Raw genomic sequence first — 25,196 nt, 5'->3', positions numbered from 1 at the left:
GGTAAAGTGAGGGCTCAGAAATAAAACACGACAGTTTATTTATTTAACGATGTTGCTTGTACACACTTCCTCCGATACTCAGATATATTTCAACACCAGGTGTATTTTAATGAAGCTTCGTATACCTGCAGACACGTACTGCAGCAGCCGCTTAATGTAGATGATTTGAGGCTGACCTGTCTTTTCAAGGCACTCCAGGTGTTTCTTCCAGTGCCCACTGATCTCTCGTACCAGGGCCTCGCTGTCTGGGGCTGAACTCTGAAGCTGCTGCAGTCTTTCCTCCAGGGAATGTGAGGCCTCCAGCACAGGAGCGGGATCTGTGGAAACACGCGCAAACAAATCTGTGCAGGAAGAACAACTGAGATTCACATGATACCCATACACTTCTACTTTTCAAAAAAGGCAAAATAGCTGTTTAACTGTGTGCACTGTCTGTGAAGCACATTACAGAGTTTTCTGCTTCGCACTTTCAACAGAAGCAGGCTATTCCGCTGAGACTTGTTTCCAAAGAGTGACTCTCAGACTTTCCCCACTCAGCCGCCTTTGAAAATTTCACAGCCTGGACCTAATGACACAAGTGCTGTTCCGACCCTTCACATGTTCAAAAATCTAATCTAATGAGTCCTCTCACATGCTGATGAATGGCAAAGACGACAAAAAAAAAGAGAGAGATTACAATGAATATGTGACAGAGACTTAAGTGACATGTATACACCTAGGCAAAGTGTAGAAAAACTCTGCTCCTGAAAAGGAGGTTAAAAAAAAAGCGGGATTCTTTAGCACAACAGAGGAGCTGTTTTGCAATGCATGCGCGGCAGCACCAGGCCCATGGGGCCAACTAGGAGGCTGTTTCTCAGCTAACAAGTCTCCTCTGTATCATTTGATCATTTAAATTATTATGCCAGGAATTCTCAGGAGGCAGCTCGGCACTCCACATCACAGGGCTGTTTTTAATCTTCCCCTTCCCTTTTTTCCCCTCCCGAAAAGTTCAACAGCTCAGAGAGAGAGAGCTGCTCCTGTTGTGTACCTGCCTGCCGAACACCAAAGGAGGTGACTTCTAGTGCCAAAGCACAGAGAAGGAAGCTCAGGGGAGCTCCTTGACAAGTGGGGGGGGGGGGGGGGGCAAGAGCCACGCGCACACATTCACACTCACACTCACCCACACACACACACACACATGCAGATGCACAGACACACCGCAGCCCTTCAAAACTCTAAAAGAGGAGGAAAATCGCTGCTTTGCTGCACAAACTTTTCTCCCACAGCTTTCATCCACTCATCTTAGACTTCTGTGTGGAACCCAATTGGATCCCTTCTTCAGTATGGGCACTGACTGAAGTGACTTTTCATAAGAAGTTGGAGCCACAGACGTTTAAACTTTGCCAGATGCCACCGAGAGAATGCAAACTCTGAACCAGCAGGCCACGAAATAATAAACGCTCATCAAAGAGCCGAAAACTTCTGCAACGTGCAATTTGTTGAAATCCTGCTCGAACATTGCAGCTCGCCATATCTGCATTTTCATCAGACAAACATTTTGGGCCATTTAATTGATTGAGCTATTTTTCCCAGGACCGTTTACAGTCAAACATTGTCTGCATTCATTGTTACACCAACTGTAGAGATATTGCATCAGTCACGAGGGACATCACTATTAAGAGCACAGCTCTTCTAAGACAAACAGGATGACTTAAAGCACTGCTATTCCATCGACCCACTGTCACAGAAATCACTTTATCAGCCTCTTTCCCATATATCCTTTCAACTTTTAATGATCAAAGGACAGAGATTATAGTAAGGGATCTTTCACGCATGGACAAGCCAGGATTATCAATCAGTGGCAGGGGAGTAAAGTAAAGTCAAATTTAAAGTGAAGGGATATAACTTAAGTCTGTATACAAAATTAACCCCCATCAAAGTAGAGCAGAGAGGATATTCTCGAAGGGGCTCGGATCTACAGTTACTCAAGGAGAGTCCAGTAAGACTGCGGCTAACTTTGGAAAATAGAGCTACTAATTGATGGAGGTTCTTCTTAGAGCAGCTCTGGTCCTAAATCCACCATTAAAAAACTGGAATTGGAGAGGAATTCAACACTAACCTTAAAGTTCACAATCCCGCCAATCAAGAAATATAATGCAGCTGATGAGGCATTATGTACTTTGTGCGAGTCACACCAGAGTCTGCCCAAATAAATGCTTCCATTTAATTCATCCCTTATCTTAATTATGGATGATTGGATGTGCGCTCTCAGGTCGTGGTAAGTGACTGGGCAACGGCGGGTCGTTTCAGCTAATAAATCACAGGACATTTAATGCATCGTTTTCTCTGGTTAATATAGGTCCATGTGTGCAACCACTGAAATCGCAGCCACTGAACAGAGTGAGATTTTATTCCTCTTCTAAATAAGGGAGGCTGGTAATAATATGTCGGCCTGTCTGACTTCTTGTGTTTCTTGATCCAGTCAACCCCTTTTTTAGTTAACATCAAGACATTTTTAAAAAGAGTTTTGTAAATTTCATTATATGCAAACTGTCAAAACAGTAAGAACAGCAGAAACTTCCAGGTATCAAAAACTGCAGTTCCTCAAATGACAACTTCAGGTTTGCCCCAAAAGTAAGTCACTCCACATCAACTACCATGTTAAAATACCCAACTTTACAAGTGAAATATACATAATATTGTGTTAGTCTCCAAGTAGATGACAGATGCACCAGGGTGAATTATTTATGCATTCATTATTTAAACTTCTAAAAATATTATTTATGGCTAAAAGGCCATTTTTGAGTGACAGATGGCAGCTGCTAGACATCTGTCTGGCATGACCTGAAGTCCCTGGACTTGGTCTCTCATCGTCTGTGCTGTTGATGCCTTTTGGAGCATTTTCAAGTGCAATTTTAAATTTTAGTTTTAAATATCACTGACTGGCTATGAGCTTAACTGCACGATTAGCCAATTTTGGTGTGTGAAATGACAGAATTTTTTATATGCCAAACAAAAATTTGGCATCCACCCATAAAGGCTATGAATGCGACTTGCTGAACGCCTCCATCTCATCCACATGTGGTAACTTCTGACTCGGAAAAACAATAAAACATAAGGGGGAAGTTCCAGCCCATTCTCACTCCCGAGGCGTAACATCCCGACAATTTGTCACATCCCGCGGTGTTCCTGAGGAACGCGAAAGGTGACCTTCCCTGTTGTTATGCTATGCGCCGAGTTATGGGTGAAATCCAGTAGAATGATAATGGTATACACGTGGTAATACACGCTCCAGCCATGTATTCCAGCCCTAACCCTAACCATAACCTTATCCCTAACCTTAACCAGCACTTTAATGACGTTAAATAGTGTTTTCCAAAGCGATTTAAGTAAAATGAATGAACATGTGTAGATTGATTCCAAACGGTTCTCGTGTTTTCTAATTTTTCCGATCTCGTCATTTAGGGACGTGATGGGTGTCCGCAAGCGTAATATGTTGACGATTTGTCACCTAGCGCAACATATTACGCTTTGGGAATGAGAACGTGTTGGGAAGTTCACAGTGAATACATCCATCTTTTATATACAGTCTGTGGTAAAGGCCATATTCTAAACCCTGAACAGGTCAGGTGCTCTGCAAAACTTAGATATAAGTATGAAAAAAACAACAGGTTAGCATAAAATACTGTTTCACACTGATGTCGCCACATTATTGATGATGTTGTACATGGTTTCTTTCTTAATCGTCCGCATCCATGAGAAGTTGCCACTAATCGTTAACTGTATGTGAGAAAACTGGAAGTAGAGAAGATGCATGGGCATGCTGCAGATTTTCATTCTGGCTGTCTCGCTCATCTTGCTGTGTGTGCATCCTTAATTAGAAATTACAATGTAATTAATACCAACATAAGAGAAGGCCAAACTACATAAACAATACCCATTTGATTAATGTAACCCCAACTGATCCTCAACAAAAGGTTAGCGTGACTTTTTAAAGTTTTCACGCCACCTCACTCGCTATGTTGATATTGAGTTTCATCACTTTAGCTGAGCGATAATGAGGTTACCACCCTGTAGCTCCTTGCTTGTGGTCACTGTGCTGCTGTTTCTGTGTGGTTACACATCTCAAAGCAGCTACTCTGTGTCTGGGTGAGCCTTCGGTCCAGCAGTCAGAGCCTGGCTCGGCGGATGGCGTGTGACACCGGGGGGGAGGTGGAGGGTGCACAGGTTCAGGCTGCGCGTCTAGGTGGGTGGGGGTGGACGAGCGTGGCGTGCGCCAAGACAAGCAGGTGTGTCGGGGCGGTCCGTCTTGGCCCTGTCAGCGATACACCATCATTAGGCGGTGTGGGCGCAGTAGGGTGCACCATTATGTCTCCCTGGGCCCTGTGTAATTACGCTCTGACATAATTAACCCAGCAAGCCCATTAGCCAAGCATTGGCTGGCTGAAGAGAGAGAGAAAAAAAAAGAAGCTATAATTATTTGTTGTGCGCATGTTAATGAGGCCAGCTGTGTTCCCATCATACAACACGAACAAATTAATTTACAAGGCTGTGCTCCAAGGTTTTTTCTTTTCATTCAAAACAGTCTTGTTTTTTTTTTCCCTCTGAGTGGACTTCAAGGTCCATAAACATGCTCTGACGCTGCTGCAACAAACAGCAAGACTGCTGTAATATTGTTGTCAAGGATTAAAACTAGGTTGACAGAACACTAAAGCTTCGCTCTCACCTTCGCACACAATGCATCGTGACATAAGATGTATCGAATAAAACGGTGCCTCTTTCCCGCAACCAGTCAAGGATTAGTTTTGATTAGAAGAAACACAAACCACTTGCAGCAAATTCAGAAACATAACTTTGTTCCTTTTGTGGCGTATTTTAAACCAACGAGCATTTGATATTCAGATAGCAAACCCAAGTCTCGCTTTACCTTGATGTGGCAGGAGTGAGAAAACGCTAAAATAAAAAATAAATAAATAAAAAAATAATGAAAAAAGATAGAAGGTGGAATGAAAAAATATGATTGTGGGAAGCGGAGGCTTTTGTGTGCACGAACAAAACAAAGCTGAAAGAGAAACTTTTTAACCTGTTCTTTTTCATTGCCGTTCTGCGTCTTTGTTTGACAGACTGAAGGACGAAGAAGGAATGACATCAATACCGAGACATTTTAAAGCTCAGAACAAAGACCGGGGCTTTGGAACAAAGAGTAGAGCTAGACAGCATTTAAAATTAACACGAGATGCTGCAGTGAAAAAAAAGATGTGCCAATAACATCCAAACCAAACTTCACTGGAAATGTGACAATGATAAAACCACCTACCTCCCAGTCTTGTTTTATTAGACTTGTAAGACAAATCACAATGATATAACCTCATCAAATATACCGGCCTATTGTTTAAAAAATTTTTTGAATACTTTGGTTAGACACGCACGCACACACATGCATTCCTACACACATGCACACAAACACACACACGCTGCTGTCTTTTAAGAGCACACTCTCCTGGTCCCTCTGGGGTCTCTTACTCCACAGGGATCAGTTGGAGAGGCCCCGGCTCTTTTATGAACATAATGCATTATTAAGCACCTCAAACATCTCCTGGGCCTTTGTTTATTACTGCTCTTATTAATCACTTGTGCATAATCTCGTCCCGCCCAGAGAGCTTTCATTTTTCCATCAGCTTTTATATGCCCTTATTTTCCAACAGGACTGCCACAAATGCACAAGGCACTTCTCCTTCACTCTCCTCCTGACTGTAGGTACTCAGCTGCACAATTACAATAAAGCCAGCTCGCCGTGCCTTGCAGGCCTCTCTTGCTGGTGCTCGCATTTGTATATGGGAGGTTGAAGAAGGACAACTATTCTTTATGCATCTGAACGACTCTGAATTACTAAGGTCAGCGTGCTGCATTCAGATAATCTCATAGCCGAGGGAAAAATCTGATGCGAATATGTGAGGCACTTACAAGCATCTCTTAACACAAGACGACGCGCGCCTTAATGTGGCAAAAAAGCTGCTTGTGCCTGGGCTCTCGTCTGCAGTGCTCGCGGTCACCACTAGCAAGCGCTGTTGTCATAACATTTCCACATAAATAGACACACACATCAGACACGCCGTAGGCCCCAACACAGACACACATACACACTTAGAGGGGTGTATTCAGATCAGAATCTTCAGAAAGTCTCAGTGAGCTCCCCGCTCAGATAAAAGGCGATGTGTTCTAAAGGAGAGGGGGAGCGGGGTGGATCCTGAGGGATGAGTGTGTGAACTACGAGGAGGAAAGGAAGAGCAAACACCTGGAGCGTCAGTCTCAGGGCTACGCCCCTGGCGACAGGGCCTCCTTGCTCTCACAGAGGTGGCAACAAACGCACACGTTCAAATGCCACTCGAACAGGCACGCACGCGCACTCGCACACTCCAGGAGAGAAGGCGAGGAAGAAGACAGAGACGAAGTCGGGAGCATCTCTGGGAAACCGATGAATTCAGGCAGAAGCTGCCACTGTTTTTCAGCATTCAGTGATCAGGAGGTGTTTATGTGCGCTGATCAAAACCATGTGGAGGTGATATAAACATTGTTAGGGAAACACTGTTAACAGGCCTCTTTCAAGCCCCAGACTGGGTAGGAGTTACACTGCACAGCATGGGGAGATGTCACAGGCAAATCAAAATATAGAACGCTAATGAAACACTCCAGCGGATTGACATCTCGGCTTAGGGGCCTCATGAAAGGAGATGAAAAAAATCACTTCAATCACTCGCATCAAAAAGTTATTTCTGCTCTGAGTTTACTGTTGCAATCTGAACAGGAGCGTTAACAAACCGCAGCATTATCACGCTGGAATCTCGCAACTGTAATGGATACAGCTTTTTGGAGCCGATAGCGTGCGTGGCAAAGTGAATAACTGATATGTGACCACATGTTAATAATATCCATATACAACAGGTCACTTATTGAGCCTCTGCACCGTGGGCCCCTCCCCCCTTCTTTCCTTGTTCTCCTCTTGCATTCATTAACTCTGCTGTCGGCCCGCTCTGATTGGACCACAGGCTTGGTGCCGGCGCACACTGAGCGTGCACACACACACACTGAAGGAGAGGCACTTTCAAATAAAATAATAGGAGGGGAAAAACGTCCTGCAATGAATAGTAATAACTGCATTAAGATTAACGAGCACGGCGTGTAAAGAATAATTGCATCTGTCAAAAGATTAAAAATACATGAGCTGTAGCGTTTGTTGGGGGAATGGTGGGAAAGCTCACTGTTGTGTTTGAGGGGCAGAGAGAAATGAAGTGGGGCCACAGCCAAATGACTGTCCTCCGGTGTACCTGGAGTCATCCATTCTAGCGAGAGGTGGGCGGGGAGGGGTGTGTGGGGTGGGGGGGTGACCTTGGACACAAGCAGCAAGATGTACAGTGACAAACACGCACAGGATACTGTAGGCCCTTCTCACAGATGGCAGATATTGCAAGGCCCAAAAACATAAGCACTCAGTGCTCTGACTGATTTGGCTGCTGTGATCAAACCACACCATGTGACAGTGAGTAGGCAACTGCAGAGTGAGACATTCTAGCAGACAGACATGGAGACCCTGGCCACATCATTACAGGATAATGTAATATTTTATGAGTGGCAAGTGGAGCAAAAAAATAAGTTATTTAGTTCTCCTTTAAAAAGCCTGTTTATTCAGTGTAACCTAACTTCCTTTGGTCACAGTTACAATTTACAGATGCCCTATAAATGTGTCAGATGTTACTGAGAACAGTTATGTGACTGTGCCTGTTAAAAATGTAGCTGTGCAGAATGGGAAGACAGCGAGCTGGAGCATCCAGACAACTTTAAGAGCTTAATTTTAAAGGGAAAGTTCAAATTTGGTTCGGGTACAGTCTTGTCACTTTGTTCAACTGTTAAACTTAGAGGTAAGAGGCTGTCCTCACAAAGACAGCCAAATAAAAACATGGCTCTGTGTGCATGTATGGCGCTACTCACAGACCAGGCAATAACAAAAGGCAATACATCTAAATATGAAAACGGGTCATCCAAATGGCATCAACCATGGCAAGGTTATTGTGGTGAATAACAGACAAACAGATGAGCATACAGAGCTTTCCTGAATTGATATTTGACAGATACTTCACAATTGTTTATTTTTTAAATAGTATTATTTTTCACGAGTGCTCTTCTCATTTTGCCCCAATTAGTACCTTGATTGCTAGTCACAATTTACCTACAAGTTAAAAAACACAAAGCTGTGACACCATGAGTGCAGTGGGTAGCACGGTGACTGTCACTGTGGTAAAAAAGTGCAGACAGCCGTGTAGAGAGTGATGCTTTTGAGATTGTAAAAAAGCAGGACCTTTAATGAATACTGAGGAGGCTACACCTTTATTTGAGAGTAATGTAGTAATACTAGTAGTACATATAGCATGTAATCCAAATTCTGAAAATTCTTCTTACAAATTACTTTTAAGTTTAGTTTTTCTGTCAGCTTCATTCTGTAATTTTGTCACCGCTGCTCAGCTGAGTAAAAAAATCAATGTTGCACTAAACGTAAGGTTATCATTACGCTGTTATTACAGTTTTCATTGAGTAGTTATAACCGTATTAAGTCATGCTCCCGTGGAGTTACAAGCAATGACTGCCTCATGGTGTTCAGTACCATAGCTAACTCCCTGACCTTTGCGGAGTGCTGAGAGTGAAAACAACTCGCTTCACTCTGTATGAGTCGCAGTGCTACAGTGAAACAGACTCCCTTTGTAAATATAAGGTCAAATGGAGGTAGGAGGCTGGCTGCGCTACGTCACCTGATGTAACCTGATACAGGAATGTCTACTCCTGCATACTCGATATAATGACCACAGGCGGGGTGAATAAATACACTCGATATAAAGAAACACGGATAGAAAAAAGATAGTCGTTACCCTGCAAACAAATGCTTTTTCTTAACAGCAGGTGTTGGATGACAGCAGCCTTTGATTTTTGTTTTTTTTTGTTTTTAATTTATCAGTCTTTGTTCTTGAACATAACATAACTCTTAGTTGACTCTATTTGCTACTTGAGAGAGTTTTTTGACAATATATATCTCACAAGACCCTCCTAGGCTTGAATTAAGGCCTCGATATAAAAGGTATAGGTCAGAAAATCAAACTGAATACATCTTCAAAGAAAACTATCTTTATCAAGGAAATAACTCCATTCAAAGTGTGTGAGAGTGTATGTGTGTGGGTGTGTGCATGTGTGTGGTGGTGCAATATCAAGCAGGGGACTTCAAGGAAAAATGGAGACCTTTAAAAGTCAGTTGCCGCCGTCGCTATTTCTCTGACGCAGACTTTTATCTTGTATTCATTGAATCTGTAAACAGCATTCTCTACTCCTGCCACAAGTGTTTCTCTGATCTAGACTGAGATTGGGCTGCGTTTTGCTGCCGTCTCCTGCAACAAAGAGCAATACAGTACATGTGCCCTGCGTGGCATTGAAATAACAACTAAATAAACACGCAATATGTCTTTCCTCTGCTCTTACTTACTGTCTTTCCCCCCTTTTTCCCCCCATTGGCCTCATCAGACCCGCGTTCCGCACAGAGCCAGACTTCAGTTGGGATTTTAATTGGCCCTCCACAATCAACAGCAAAGCTCCTCAAGGATGTGTTCGCTCCTCAGCCAGGCTACACTCAAGGACCAGTGCTGGGTTTTGAAGTGGCCTCACGCAGAGTTTTGGAAACCGCTCTGAGAGCGTAGACTTTGAAAAACAGATAAGAGCCACAGGCTATAGGGTTTTATGCATCTTGTATCATATACTGTTCCACCATATCTATCTATGGTAAGAAAATTACTTTTTTTCTTCACATATGCATGATATGTCTCTGCGTGTACACTTAGAGGCCTGGTCCAGTGATAGGGAATTGATCTCTGGGGAGGGATCTTGGAAGGGAGAGACATAATTCTAGGAGTAACGCCGGTGTTTATGCTGCTGCCACTGCTGTTGTTTGTGAAGATGCACATCTCAGGTCTTAGTGGGAGACTCACCTGGGGCCTCGATAAGCTGTTTGTAGATTCCCAGGAACGCAGACTCTGCCTCCTTACTGCGCTTGTTCAGAGCAACCACCTGCAGGGGAGAAGATGCCATTAAGGAAAACACGGACTGATAGGATCCTGGCACACGACTAACTCACAATGCACAGAATATTTGCACTGCAGGCATTAAATTGACGCTTTTACACAGAGCAGAAAGCATGCAAACTCTCCTATTGCTCGCAATAAATGAATGGTAGCGAGAGCAAAGGTCAGCCTCACAGCATCCTGCCGATAAATCAAACATTTCTGCTTGTCTTTTATATGTGCATACCGGAAAAATGCTGCGTGGCTTCTACTGTACATAATCTGCGACAACTAGAGAAACAAGGTATAAACTATGACCATGTCCTTGCTGTGTCACTGCCAAGATGCTACATGTTGCGAGGTGACATTTGGCCTGTTAAATGTAGGTGCTGGTGTGTGCGAGGAGACTTGCCAGTGGCCTCCATCACCAGCAGCACTCAGCACCTGCTATCCTTGGCGCTGCGGGTGATGGAAACCAATTAACGATTCATTAGGAGGGACAAAGAAAGTGAATTAGCTACCACCTGGCCCCATGGAGAGGGCACCTGCACTAGTGGGTATGTGGGTTACTCTGCTCCCAGCTCCCGCTAAGACCTCAGGCCTGTTTTCGTAAGTCAGAATCTGCCTCTCCATGTCCTCATGCAACAGTAAATCAGATCAGGCTTGTTCAAATGGCCCCCCACTCCAAAAGCAGATAGAATTCAAATTATTGTCATCTATTGTCCGTGTCATTTCTGTCACTGTTGATTACAGACTTGAATTGGCTCAATGGACTCCACAACAGTGGGTCAAGTGTGCAGTATGGCTAAGCCCCTCCTCATCAGTACGGCTGCACTCGAAGGAAAAAAAAGAAAAGAAAAAACATTCATTTTGCAAAGGCAGAAAACACTTATGAGAATGGTGGCAATGTGTTGGGGGCGGTTTAGTGGGGTTATAAATAAGGTGTGTGGAAAACAGCGAGGGACGCAGAGCCTTTGATTTACTGGAAATGGCTGGTGTCTTCCCCAGGGAGGCATAACGACAGCATCATGTTTAAAGAAATATCATAAAGATCAGGCAAATCCCCCCATCACTCCCACTTGGAGCAGCTCCGAGGAGTTCATGGAAAATGGAAAAGGCTGGAGCCCAATCAATACAGATGCAATAGTCTGCCGCTCTCAGTCAGCTGCCTGCTACACTATGCTGTTCTGTTTCACTCAGCTCTACCCATATTTAACCCTCCCACCACCCTCCATTTGCCCCCATCCTCCCCCAGTCACCCGTCTCCCCTGTCCCTTTGGAACATGACATTAATGTTGGCATGTTGGTGCACAAACAGTGAAAATGCGTGAAGCTCAATGGCACCATAAATAACGTTCCGGCTTTATCTTTTGCTTATGAGTACATCAACAACTGAGCTGCTTCAGCTGAGGCGGGCTTTATTCCCAATGATGAGACACTGTTTTTATGCTTGCTTCCCGAGGAGGAGCAGTTTGGTGACCCAGAGCTTGTTTTTGAGGCAGTAACTAAAAAGTCTCCTTCTCCTCTCTTCAGCGTGACAATGAGCAAACCAACAACACCACTCTGTGACACCAAGACAAACTATCACCAACCTGAGCTTACACCTCATCTACATGGCCACTACAGCAGGGTGGCTGATCCCACAGCTAGTCATCAACTTTTCACTGACAGTCTGCTGGCTGGCGTGCCTTCCTCAAAGCATATACATCAAATGAGACTCCCAACTGCATATGTAAAAAGCCCGAGCTCCTTGTGAAGGCACCAGCCAAGGCTCCATCTTCCAGGGTCTGCTGGCCCTCCATCATCCTTTAATGAGAGAACACGAAGATTACCTTCACAATCACACCATTAACCTGCCTACAGACGCTAGCAAAGACATCAATCACACGCCCGTCTGATGCCTTCTCAAGTTAGTGTCCGCTCTGCGTAAAGACACCCCCACACAAATCTACCTTTCCTCAAAGCACTTTGAGGTGTTGTGCATAATCACAGAGTCATCCTCAGGACCACGATAATCCACTTCCAGTCAAGCACGTGGGCTTTTCGAGCCACAAGTCTAACTGATATGAGCATATGGAGCTGGTGCACAGGGACCAGCATTTGTATGATACCCCTGGGATCACAAGTACCTCAGCCGATCAGTGTTTATGATGACATCACAAAGATCCAGTGCCAGCTTTAGTTCACAGTCTGCTACTACAGTATTATTACGTTGACTAATCTTTGATGACACTAAAATGTGGAATTGCTTCTTGCATTTGCATTGTTATACCATGAAAACACAGGTGAGCTAGGCAAATATTACCAGAAAAACCTGTCCAAGACTATCCTGAACTCCTGGATAGCGACAAACACACCAGTATTATGGATAACTTGCTATGTTTAGGAATGCATTAGGACATTTGAGAAAGGTTAGAAGTATAAACATGAATAATACAGCTAAGTTTCTGCTTTGTTAGCTAACCCAAACTTTTTCTAGCATCCTTTAAATGTAGAGATAAATTTTATTTGACTCAAAATTATGTTTCAGTCAAATATCTGTGTTTATGCTGCTGATTTAACTTTGCTTTGTCACTTACTAACGTGCAATTTCATTGTTACCCAAGTTTTAGCTTAGATATTAAACTGCCAGATATGTCACCAACGTAATATGTAACTAAAAATCCTGCTTTGTTAAATAAAAAAATATATTTTGCTCATACACTTTAAATATCCATATGAGTCACATTCTTTTCAACTTAAATTTACAGTAAAACCCTCTTAATACTATGGTTTTTCACACCAGGACATAAACCAAATCTTACAATTATTTATATGCAAACTCACTTGAACAACAGCTCATTTGACATTACACCACATCATTGTTTATATAATAAAAAGTAAGCCAACATGCAGAAGCAGATTGTGGAAAAACTACAGAACCATTATTTAGTAGCTTGTAGAATCACCTTTAGCAGAAATAACTTGAAGAAATGGTTGTTGATCGATGGTCATGACAATTTGCATATTAATCAAAAAGCTGACCTCACAGCCCATTGTTCATCAGTGGTGCTAGTTTCAATCATTATGCAAATGTACTGTTTATAAGATTGGGGAAACCTGCAATCAGCTGAGACTTGGATGAGTGACGAAACGTTTCCTCCACTGAAAACGCCACATCCAGATGAACAGAATCAACTTTTTGGAGCTTGAAGGAACCCTTTTCTGTTTAATTTTACCAACGCTAAAATGCTGTGGAGATCATCTTGATTCTTTTATTTTGCTGCTGTTGTCCTGTTGCATAACCTACTTTCAGCCAAGCTCTATCTGTCAGACAGATGGCTTACATTTGACCCAAGAATACGTTGGTATACAGACAAGTTCATGGTGGACTCAGTGACTGCAAGGTGCCCAGTTTCTTTGCTGCCAAACAAGCCCAAATTATCACCACATCACCAGTGTGGTTGGCAGTTGGTATGAGCCCTTTGTGCTAATATTCTGCATGTTCTTTTCACCAAACCTAGAACTGTGCATTAAAGCCGAACATCTCCACTTTGTCTGTCACGTTTGTCTGAAGGACATTTTTCCAGAAGTGTCATGGTTTGTTCAAATGCAACTTTACAAACCTAAGATATGATGCCATGTTGTTTTAGTGAGAAGAGACTTTCTCCTGGCAAGTGGTTCCGTAGTGTATGATTTACGCATTTGCCTAACAAGTTAAATACCCCGATTCAATCCTGGGAGCAGACAAATCTCTTGGGGGACACATCAGGAAGTGAAGCTGGCATAAAAATCTGCCAGATATGCAGGGAGCTACAGCTGTGGTCACCAATTGTGATTAAGGGAACAGCCAAAAGTAGCTGCTACGACTACTAGGCACAAAGCCATAATTGTTCATCCTCTTTTTAATTTTAATGTTATGAATTTTAAAACGCTAACCGAGGCCTGAGATGTAAGTGTGAGATGTAATGTTCGGGGTTTATTTAGTTTCTCTCAGCACTGCACGGTTTAATCTTGGGGCGAATTTGCTGGAACATTCACTCCTGTAAAGATTGGCATCTGCCTTGAAGGTTTAGCACTTGTGAATCATCTCTCATTGCAGGTGCCCAGGACTGCAACCTGTCTGGAAATGGCCTTATAACCCTTCCAAGATTTTGAATGGCAGCCACAGTTGCTTATTTAAACTGATGTTTTCCTCCTTGGCATTATGTTAACACACACACACACACACACACTGTCCAAACTTGTGCTTTTATAATATCATGATATTAGTGAAGCTGTAGCAGCAGTGTGGAGAAAAAAACCTTCACACTGCTCTTAAGTACCGGATAGCTTGTTTTTCTTAATCCTTCTTCTTTTCTTTTTTTTTTGGTCTGAGGCAGTTATTCCGGGCGTGTTGTTGGTCTCAGGATGACAACAGCTTGCCAAAAATCAGGACCTGTAAGAACAGGTGCAGCTCAAGGTAGGTCTATAACTACCAAATCACTTCTCCTCTTTTGGCTGTGTGATATGGCTCTTGCCCTGGGTTTGGCTCACATTTCTTTCTTTGTTTTCACCCATTTCATGATTAAGGATATGGCTACCAAGGGAATGGGCTTGGCCGCAGGTTGATTTTCCAAAGAGGAATAAAGCCTGAGGCAGAGCAGCAAAAGAGAGACAAAGGAAACCTGTTAACGCTTCTCCATAACTCTTCACGCAGCAGCGGAGTGGGCAGAGCACAGCCTCTGGGACAAGGCTGCTGGGAAATACTTACTGATAAGCCTTTGAGAATACTTACAGTGCCCACTAGTGAGTGTCTATGTGTGTATGTGAGAAATAGCTAGCATGTGCTGAAGAGAGAGGAATAAATAAAGGAGAACAAGTCAAGAATGAAGTAGAGGAGGCAGCATGAAGGGCTACTGAGCAATGCTGAGAGAGAGAGACAGAGAGACAACAGAAAAGAGAGGTTCCCATAAAGAGCGCAATTAGCAATTATGCAGTCATCAATTACAATTATCACAACTGGTGATTATGCAATTATCACACTAAATCATCGTTTCCCCCCTCTGCCTCACCAGTTTGCCACCCCCTGTGATTTGGTTGTTTGAGGATGGGTTGTGATGATGCAGGTGATTAGAGTGTGCGACAATGATGGGGGTGTTGGGCGGGTGTCAACGCGGAGAGTGTGCAAATAAATGTGTGAATGCTTGGAGCATGTCTGCATATGCATCTGTGCCTCCGTGTGAGCAGCGTGCCATTTCATTCTCTCTGAGTTAGTGTGTGCATGTGTGTATTCACGGATGCGCCGCCTCCATCTCAAGGTGAATGTGGTCGTCGCTGGGGGTGGTTTGGGGACAGAAAATGTATGGTTCCGCAGTCCCTGAGGCCTCTAAATTACCTGTCATCTTCCCCATGATGCAAAGGTCAGCGCACAATCAGAGGGAGTCCATCCTACTGTGCTGCTCACTGAGCTCCAGTCCAGCCCACAGGCTGACAGGATGTCACAACAACCCCGGTCCCGCTCCATGCTTATTAGAACAAAACAGTGGGAAGCCCACTACCACCACAGCACCACTTGTCACCAGAATTTCCGGAAGAATCTGCTGGATATGTGACAAATATTCGCTCCTTGGAGCTGATACAGGAGATAAGCCAAAATACGATCGTTATTGTTCTTTCCTGAGATACATTTCTATAACATATATTCAGTATATAACCCCCAGTGATTGTTTGATTTTTTTTTACATTTCCAAACATTGGTTTTAGTGGACTGACTTCTCCCAGTCTGCAGGTAATACTATTTTAGGGGTGCACTTGTTGACTGCCACTCTGGAAATAAGGTGACATTTACCCGTGGCTGTGGCTGATAATTATCTGTGCTATGCATGTTGTTTATAGAGATACCCAGCGGTGCATCCCTATAAACAACATTCATTCTGACCTGTCCTGAGTAAAATTACTTTGATAAAGTATCTCATAGTGGCTTCCATGCAAAATTTCTTTGTTTCCCTAGCGCCAAAAAAATGAATAAATAAATAAATAACCAAAAACTGGTAAACAAAAAAAATATTGTTATCATCCATCAGCCAAATTGTTATTTCAGACATCAGCACCTGTGCGGATTTCCTGGTCAGTGGGTCCTTCATCTGTAAATCATCATTTACAGCAAAATTATTCAACATCTCACTCGGTAATTTATAGCCTTAAATAAATAAATAAATAAATAAATAAATAAATAAATAAATAAATAAATAAAATAAATAACCTTAAATAAAGGTCAAAAGAGTTAAAATAATTTCAAGATGACTTTTTAATGACTGACTGGTCACGGGAATGCCTCTGTGAAACACAGCAAAATTTCGATTGTAAAAGACAATTCACGGAGGAAACCTGTCAGAGGTGGGACCAAGTCATTGTTTTGCAAGTCTCAAGTAAGTCTCAAGTCTTTATCCTCAAGTCTCAAGTCAAGTCTCAAGTAATGTCAGGCAAGTCAGAGTCGAGTCTCAAGTCACTGGTGTAAAAGTCCGAGTCAAGTCACAAGTCTGAAACTTTGAATTTCAAGTCCTTTCGAGTCTTTAAAAAAAAAAAACGAAAAAATAATGTTGCAGTTATGCTAAATGTAAATATTAGACCATGTAATTTTTTAATCTGTGTTTTTCTCAACACATACAAAATAGTGAACTTAGAAAATATACACAAATTGTGAAATTGCACCTCTTTAAAATGCAGCTCAATTAAACCTAGCTCCAAGAATAATTTTCACCGACAGTTCTGAGATAAGCTGCATGTTATTCTTGGATGCGGTTGTAGGACCGGCTTTAAAATCGCATGACAAAAATATCATACATATTAAAAAAAACTGCATCACCAACGTAGCCTGGAAAACATTTGCTAGTTAGATGAAGTCAGCTATCTCATCTTAGCATATTTATATGCATATTTATAATCATACGGTTCTTGGAGTGAGTGCACACACTCATGAAGTTTAGTAACTTCCGGTCACTGCAACAAGCCCAGGTACAGTTTACCGACGGATGGGTGCAGGACCTTGAAATGCACCGTGTAGAACGAAAGACCATCGTACGTATCATAAGTTTACCAGTCTCACAAATCGTCGTCATAAATACACATTCGTTAACCGTTTATTAATAGGACCTTTGAGCTCAACGGTAATTAATTAGTAGTGGAAATAATTTCTGGTACCCATCACAGAAATGTAGCAGTGACAATAATACTGTATGCTGTAATCGTACTGGGCAATTAGTGATACAAAAAACCTGTTTTATCCTGTGAATAAAAGTATATGTTTTTGTCAATGTACCATAATAACAGAAGCGAAACACAATATTGTGTCAGGACAATTCACTATTTATGCACAATAAACAAAGAAACATAGCGCGACAATTTCTGTTCAGCGCCAGACTTGCTTGTAACCTATATCACCAATTATGTTATGAAAATGACGTATTAACTACTAAAAAACACTGACCTTCGTGTAAATGCTTGGAGCAGACTAACCTGTGAGCTGGAGTGTTCTGGGACGTTATATTTGATCTTTGAATGGCTGCAATCCAGGCCACCCGTCGCCTCTTTGTTACTTTGGAAACATGGCTCGAACAATTTCTCTTCAACGACGTAATCCGATAACAACCGATCTCTTTACCCGTCGGCTTCCCGTGGCTGTCATGCGACCGGCTATTGCAGTTAATAATACAACGGCTTCTTGACATTTTTGTGTTTCTTTTTATCGCTGTGTGACTGATTTCAATTGAAAGCCTGCGTGCGCTAGTACCGCTTGCCACGAGTTCCCAGAATCCTTTGCGGTTCTACCCGTGAATGACGTCACATTTTCAATCTCTATATAATATGCATGTTAAATTTTATATTTGGGGTAAAATATCAAGTCTTTTCAAGTAAACCGGTTCAAGTCCAATTCAAGTCCCAAGTCATTGGTGTAAAAGTCCAAGTCAAGTCACAAGTCTTACAACATTTTTTCAAGTCAAGTCTAAAGTCATAAAATTAATGACTCGAGTCTGACTCGAGTCCAAGTCATGTGACTCGAGTCCACACCTCTGAAACCTGTGAGTTATCTGCTTTCAGTTTCTTTTATGTGATCTGTATGTTAAAACGAAAACAAATGCAAAAAAAAAAGAAGAGAAAACTATCATCATTTTCTCCTCAGAAGCAGGAAAGAGATCTGATCTTAGCCATGCAGGCCCAGCACTTGTGCAGCTGTCACTGCAGGCGGTTGTTTTGCTTTGAGAGTAGGTTCACAGGAGAGGCGGGAGCGCAGAGATGAGTTGGTGAGGAGTGACTGATGAGTGGGTGGAGGAGAGAGTCAGAGGTAAACACTATTGCAATACAGTCTGGACATTGAGGGACCCGTGTACACCCACACATGCACTCCCACGTACACACACACACACACACATATACATCAAGTTGCTCTCATTCAGCCTGTGTTTGAGGGCAGATTTAATCATGGTGACACCCATCTTGGAGCGGTGGTGGCAGCATGGCGGTGGCTGCAGCCATCTCTGGGTGCCCGGTGAGATGAGCAGTCAGAGTACTGACACACATCTCGTCGCCACGTCAATTCCAATCAGCGGTGCCTGTCAGTCAATGCGCCGCGCTCACAAAAGACTGACGCTGCCGCCACTCAGCCACTGCAGAGCTGCCGTCTCAGCCAAATAAATGACCAAAGCTGACCAAACCAATATTCTTCTGAACCACTTATCCGCTCCTCATGTGAATACATGCTGCAACAAAAGCAATGACAAATTCAATGTGAAAATTTGACACCATTCATGGTAGCCTGTAAGCCCAAGTGGAGAGGCTCAACTGTATTGGAATAGTTGAATGATATTTGAATGGTACAATGAATGGAGGCAGAGTAGGACCTTATAAAGTGTACACCAGAAAAAAATCCAATATAGGTTTCAAGACCCTATTAACCTGAGGAGAAGAAGGCAGAAAGGTTTTCATATAGCATTTTACAGCTGCTACTGGATTAGGCTGTGGTTATATACTTTCCGTGTCCGCGAGTCTGCTCAGCTGCACTTGGGTCTCAGTGATGCAAACTTAGCCATCAAACAGGGAGTTCAAGGGTCTGTGCAGATGTTCGAAGGCCAGCCTTTTTTTAAAGACTCATCAATAGAGAATTTACATTAGAATGCACCAACTATGCATCTGATCCAGTTGGCGAACATCGAAGAAGCATAGCAGGAATGACTACTTGGCTGTCGGGGCTTCTACAGTCTGCGTCCACAATGGAGTATCATGTAGGCTTTAGCAGGCAACCCTGTACAGGAAGTCATGCTTTGAGCTATATCCTAACGTCAGCATGCTCACCGTAATGTGAGAGAAACTGTTTGCTGGGGGCTTGTTAACATTGACATACATGTTAGCACTGACCACGTTCACTACCACAGATATTTTATACGGCAGTTAACAAAAAAAAACATGTCTGAATGATGAGATATAATAAGCTTTGCTAGGTTTTAATGCTCAAACTCAGGGACTGAAACTGAAGCCAGAACTACCGCAGTTCCTTGAATACTCCCCCCAAAATTAAGTTACAAGGAACAAATTTAAAGCAGAAAAAAACAAACAAAATAAACAGGTTTATATCCTAGTGCAAAAAATTTGTGTTATGAAGGGTTTTAAAAAAAAAAAAAACCAATCAATTTAAATTATTCTGAGGCACAGGTGTCAAATTCCAGGCCTCGAGGGCCGGTGTCCTGCAGGTTTTAGATGAGTCCTTGATCCAACACAGCTGATTTAAATGGCTAAATTACCTCCTGAACATATCTTGAAGTTCTCCAGAAGCCTGGTAATAAACTGATCATTCGATTCAGGTGTGTTGACCCAGGGTGTTATCTAAAACCTGCAGGACATCGGCCCTCGAGGCCTGGAGTTCGACACCCCTGTTCTAAGGCTTAAAGTTATGCATTATTTGAGGTGTGGCCACTTTTACAGGTGTGCTGACACAGGTGTCTGCGGCTGAAGCTCAGCTCGGCTTTACATCCACTAATTCAATCCACTGCACCTGACCTCTCAACTCTCTCGGTGCCATTTGGAGCATTTTTAGGAGCCTGCTGTGCAGTTAATTATACAGAGCAGCCCATCCAAGAAATCTGTGCTCCAGTTTTTCTAAGTAAATTCTACCATTTTATATATGTAAAGCATATAGCAGCAAATAGCAAGTTGCAAACATTAGTTTTTTCCTATTTTTGTGCCTTTTTTTTGCAAATTTCAGAAAAACTCCCAGAAACACATATGCAAGTGGGTCAGCGCATCTTATTAGTATGGTTTGCTAGTGTTAGCACTCCTCTCACCCAAACAGACTTACTTCTACACCTGCTTGGTTCAAATAACCAAGATGGCGACAGCCAAAATATTAAACTCAAGGCTTTAAAATAAAACCAATGGACAACCTCAGGATGGCTACATTAATCTTTTATATACAATCATATATAAGATTTGCCAAATTAATAATTCAGAATCATGTTAGATATAAAGACACATGTCATCCTTTGAAGACTTAAGGTTTGCATCTAATAGTTGCAAGATACTTCAGTTGGAGCCTAAAGGTGGATACACCAACATCATTTTCTCTACAGCAGCTAACATGGCTAAAACTGCAAATCTACATATACTGTGTAAGAGGAGAGAGACTTCAGGTCAATGCCCCAGTGTAGTATGCTGATAATGACCCAGACAGAGAGAGAAAGAGAGACAGCAAACCTCTACAGATCAAGGTGGGGCTGACGTAATCCTGACGGACGTGGCACGTGTCGCTGCATGAGAGACAGAGAACATGGCACGACATTAAACCGAGATCAAAGGGCCTGCTGTCTCCGCTAGGCAGCAGGTGCCTTCTGGGTACCCCCCCCAGTCATCATCAACAGGCGGTAGAACCACTGTGTTTCCCACCCTCTCAACAAAATTCAAAAGCACCAGCCTCCGTACTAACACCTCAAAGTCACAGCAAAGTCAAAGTCAAGAGCCGACGAGAGACAAACGGAGAAGAGAAAACAAATCTTTTTTGAACGTCTTTGTAGTTCAAAAGACGGGAGTTGTCATTTTCTTTGAGTTTGCTCTTTCAAATGTTTCAAGCACCGAGTGACCTAAACCTTGAGGAAAGTGTGTCTCCTGAAAATGTATCCATCACGGCATGATGGAAGGGAGCGCGGGCGTGCTGAGGGTAAGATGAAGGCACCGGTTGATGTGCTGAGAAGGAGGGCTGCGAAAAGTAGTAATGAGTGCACCTGGACTAGATTTCTGTGCTGGGAGAACTGTTAAGAGGAGAGAAGAGAAGAGAGGAGAAGTGTAGGTAAGGGCTAATTATAACAATAAAGTGCCCCCATTATCCCGGCACTGTACTGCCCTAGTGAACAGAGCTACAACAGATGGGGTGTCACGGGTAACTGTGCCAATGTGAGCCAAAGCCCTGGAGTGGATGGACCCTGGCAGGCCGCTGGTGGAGCAGCTCTAGTTAAGGGGGAGGCACAGCTGCATATCTCGCCCCCCCAGACACATGTTGACAGTGTTTCTCTAGCCCTGCCTACACTAGTCAAGGTGAGACAGCATGACACGAGAGGAGAGGGAGGCAGCGAAAGAGGGAGTGCGAGTGCTCCTCTATGATGGATAGCGCTCTCCAGCCACCTCTCCTCTCTCTCCCTCTTAGAAGGCTGGTGACTTTCCAGTGAGGCAATTATCATTGCGGAATGCATAATAGCCTAATTAATTACAGGTGTCAGCGCTGCCTTTGTTTCAGCATGGAGGAACATCATGCCAAAGCCGCATCCGCTAAAAAGAACAGCGCTGATGAACGAGCCTTGAACCGCGGTTAGAAGAGCGCAGCTGACAGAGGAGCGAACGGTGTGGAGATGGCTTGAAGTCTGCCAAACAATCCGGCGTCTGTTGCAGGCAGAAGACGGATCGGAAACACATGGTGCAGAAATTAGGTCCATTATTTGCTTGATAAATCTGCCGTTGTCAATCGCAAGGGCTCGGAAGAAGATCTCAGGTAGGCCCCGCGTAGGACGGCTCTGCGGTTAATTTGGCTCCAAATAGAGGAAGAACGAGAGCGACGTTGGTGGCGGCACTATCAACAATCAAACGGCCCCCTTCACCCAGCCTTCCCTGACAAACACGCCGTATCATTTGTCCTGTCAGATTTGCCGATCTCATTCATTGTAGTGAAAAAGCCGGAAAGTAGACAATTGCCGGGGAAAAGAAACAGGACCTGCGAAGGAGAGGAGTGAATGATGGGGTGACTAGGAAGGAGAGACAAGCACAGAGATTTGTGCTCCTCTCCGCCGCAGCTAAACACAAGCATGCATTTGTGCAGAACTTAATGGAACGTCACATTTAGTGTGCCAGTGTGAGCGTACTGTACAGCCCGTGTGTGTGTCGTTGTGGGGGTCGTGGTGGTAGGCTGATAATCCCTCCACGCCCCCAGGCAGCGAGGGCTCATTGTAGAGTACATTGAGTCTAATAGAAGCAGGCGCTGCAGTTGTATGCAGCTTTTTTCTGCTCCCACTATGAGAGGAGTTTTTACATAATTAATGACTGTTGATGTTTCCTAGGTAGTCGCCTGGCAAATTCACTCCAGACTCGGCTGCCACCATCGTTGGTTCCACAGAGAATGAGCGACAGTAGAACAGACAGCTTACATTACAGGCATAAATAAGGCAATTTTGTACAGTGTCTTCAGACATTACTGTGAGGGGGGTTCAGGGCCAATGATTCGACTTGCTTCAGAGAAACGCTCAGAAAGAGCTTTTCTGTGTCTCCGAGTCTTCCGAGAATTTGCGCTTGATGCGAGTAAAACTACTTCCTTTAGTGTTTTTTTTTTTTTTTTTTCATTCGTTATGCTCTTAGAGAGGCGCAGATGAAGAGGCGCCTTTTCAAAAACACTTGACGGCTCCAGACGGGCGATCATTCACATCTGCATGAATCAGTCTAATCTGAATGTCGCTTTTAATACACGTTAGTCCGGCGTAGGAGTCTGGGTTTGTACGCCGCAGACCTCCAGCAGTCTGGCGAGGCCTCGGGGCCCTTTGCACATCTTGCTGGGAGGCAGTCCACATTTATACTGGAGCATGTTAAATTAAACATTTAAACACGACACCAAGGGAAGGCTATTTTTTACTGCTCCCAGCCCACTACTCATTATTAATTTGTAATAACCTTTAAGGCTTTTTGATGTCATACATATTTTACAGAGAGATATCACTCCCAGCCAGACTGGTGAGGGCCTGTCGATGACAGATCACCGGAGTGCCACTGAAATGTGGCTTCATCTGCTATAATTAGGACCAGGTGGGGGTTGGGTTCCCTGTGTGTTTGTCTATGCACCAACTCACACACAAATGTAATGACAAATGTCAAAGACCAAAAAAGTGTGGAGGGTCAAAAAGAAAGGAAAAAAAAGGCATCTTTCTGGCAGTTACCTGTCCATCACTGTATACCTTTTAGATATTTATGAATGCCAAATGTGAAAGTAGTTAATTTCAGCTACATAAATCACCTGAGTGGCTGAATGCTTGAAAAGGAGGGGGGGCACATTAACACCCCACACTCTATCTCCTTCATATTCCTCCGTTAGAGGGCTGGCCAAGACCCATCTTACTCCCGCTCTGCTGGGAGGCCCTTCGTGCCCGCTGGATGCCAGCCTAAAGCTCATGTACGCTGGTGCCAACATGCCACTAAAAGCTGTAAAACAAACGAGCTCTGTTTGGTTAATGTACACTGATTGACCTCCGCTGCCAGGCATTTGATGTCATGATTGTAATGACCAGCTTTCTGCCTGATCACTTATATACAATGTGACAAGCGTGAGGTGGCGTTTCTATTTGAGTGAATGAGGACTAATCAGAGGAGATGGCTATAGCGGCACAGCTGATGTTTGCAAAAGCAGATCTCGGCGACGATCGACAAAATGACAGCGGTCACATTTTATTAGTTGATATTTCTTAAAAGGTCAGTTAACCAAAAATTATGATTTTTTTTTAGGGATGCACCGATTTTTTAATACTACTCTTCCAAGTAGCAATCTGGCTGCCAGCAGATAGCGACACTGATTCGTTTGTTTTGTTATTGGTTGTTCTCCTTTTTTGTGCCATGGAAGTTTGAAAGTCGTTCAGCACGCTATGGACATGACATAAACAGATATTCTGATATCAGTCAACAGATGTTGTTAAAGGCATTAGTTTGCAATATATTAGTAGGTACATTTGTGAGGCATAGCTGAAGAAATGTAGTATTTCATTTAATAAAATTCTGCAGTTTCACACCTTTTTGACAGATAAAATTTCTACTTGACTCTTTAATCTCGTGGAGCATTTGCATTAGTGCTTGACAGTTTGATCGAACTAATGTTAAGTTTTAAACTAAAACTATACAGCATTTCAAAAGAAAGAAGCCAATATCACAGATTTAGAAAGTTTATCTTACTCTAGCGAGCATCTGCCAACCCTGACCTCTCGGATTCATCCACGAACCCGTTGCAGGAGTCCTGACCGCAAGGTTGGAAACCACTGAGCCACAGTTTCAACTGTTTTCTTACCAGTGTTTTTTTTTTTTTTTTTTCATTTTAGCGACTTTTTTTGTCCTCGCCTCAATAAAAAGAATGTGAAATAAAAATAACGAGAGTGAGGTCCTTGGATTATCCTGAGTAATAAGGACATCGCTTCTTTTTTTAATATTTCTTCGCTTTGAGGACCACCGACGAAATTCCTTCCTCATCCATTGTATGAAGGGGTGGAAGCAAATCTCACAAACCGACAACTGTGCAAAGCATTTAGATACTAAGAGGAAAGCAAAGATACTTTCAAAAATAATTCCATGAATAGTTTTTATTGATCAAATAACCTCATACAAAGTGCAGCAAACATGAACAAAAGATAAGCTCAACCTTGATGAGCGCCCACCCCCCCACCCATTGCCTTTAAAACAGTACTAGTCTTCCTCGGCACTCTTGCACTGTTTTCCATGGTAGAGGGCACATAGTTTGTTTTTTTTACCCCTAGGCTTCTTGAATAACATGCCACAGTTTTTGTTATGGATTACGGCTTTCTCAGTGTATTCTGTCTCCTCTCCTCACCGGACTCCCCACAACATCCATCAACGTACTTCTTCAGACGTGTTTTCACGCAT

The 25,196-nt window shown here is 43.2% G+C and overlaps 1 protein-coding gene across 2 annotated transcripts in view; it reads right to left on the bottom strand.

Moving 5' to 3' along the window:
- The window catches only part of cux2b (cut-like homeobox 2b), a 97,938-nt gene that overhangs the window by 20,391 nt on the left and 52,351 nt on the right, over window positions 1-25,196 (bottom strand). For both annotated transcript variants that reach the window (XM_085474569.1, XM_085474570.1), the window contains exons 4-5: window positions 10,002-10,080; window positions 177-317 (exon numbers count right to left, since the gene is read on the bottom strand). In XM_085474569.1, coding sequence (XP_085330695.1) covers window positions 177-317; window positions 10,002-10,080 — 220 coding nt within the window. The remainder of the gene's footprint in view (window positions 1-176; window positions 318-10,001; window positions 10,081-25,196) is intronic.

The sequence above is a fragment of the Copadichromis virginalis genome, linkage group LG12, assembly GCF_057382275.1.
Source record: "Copadichromis virginalis isolate Kocher_CV1m ecotype Utaka linkage group LG12, C_Virginalis_male_GT1.1, whole genome shotgun sequence".
Taxonomy (NCBI): domain Eukaryota; kingdom Metazoa; phylum Chordata; class Actinopteri; order Cichliformes; family Cichlidae; genus Copadichromis; species Copadichromis virginalis.
Note: the sequence above shows the minus strand (reverse complement) of the source record. Positions and strands in the feature narration are given on the sequence as shown.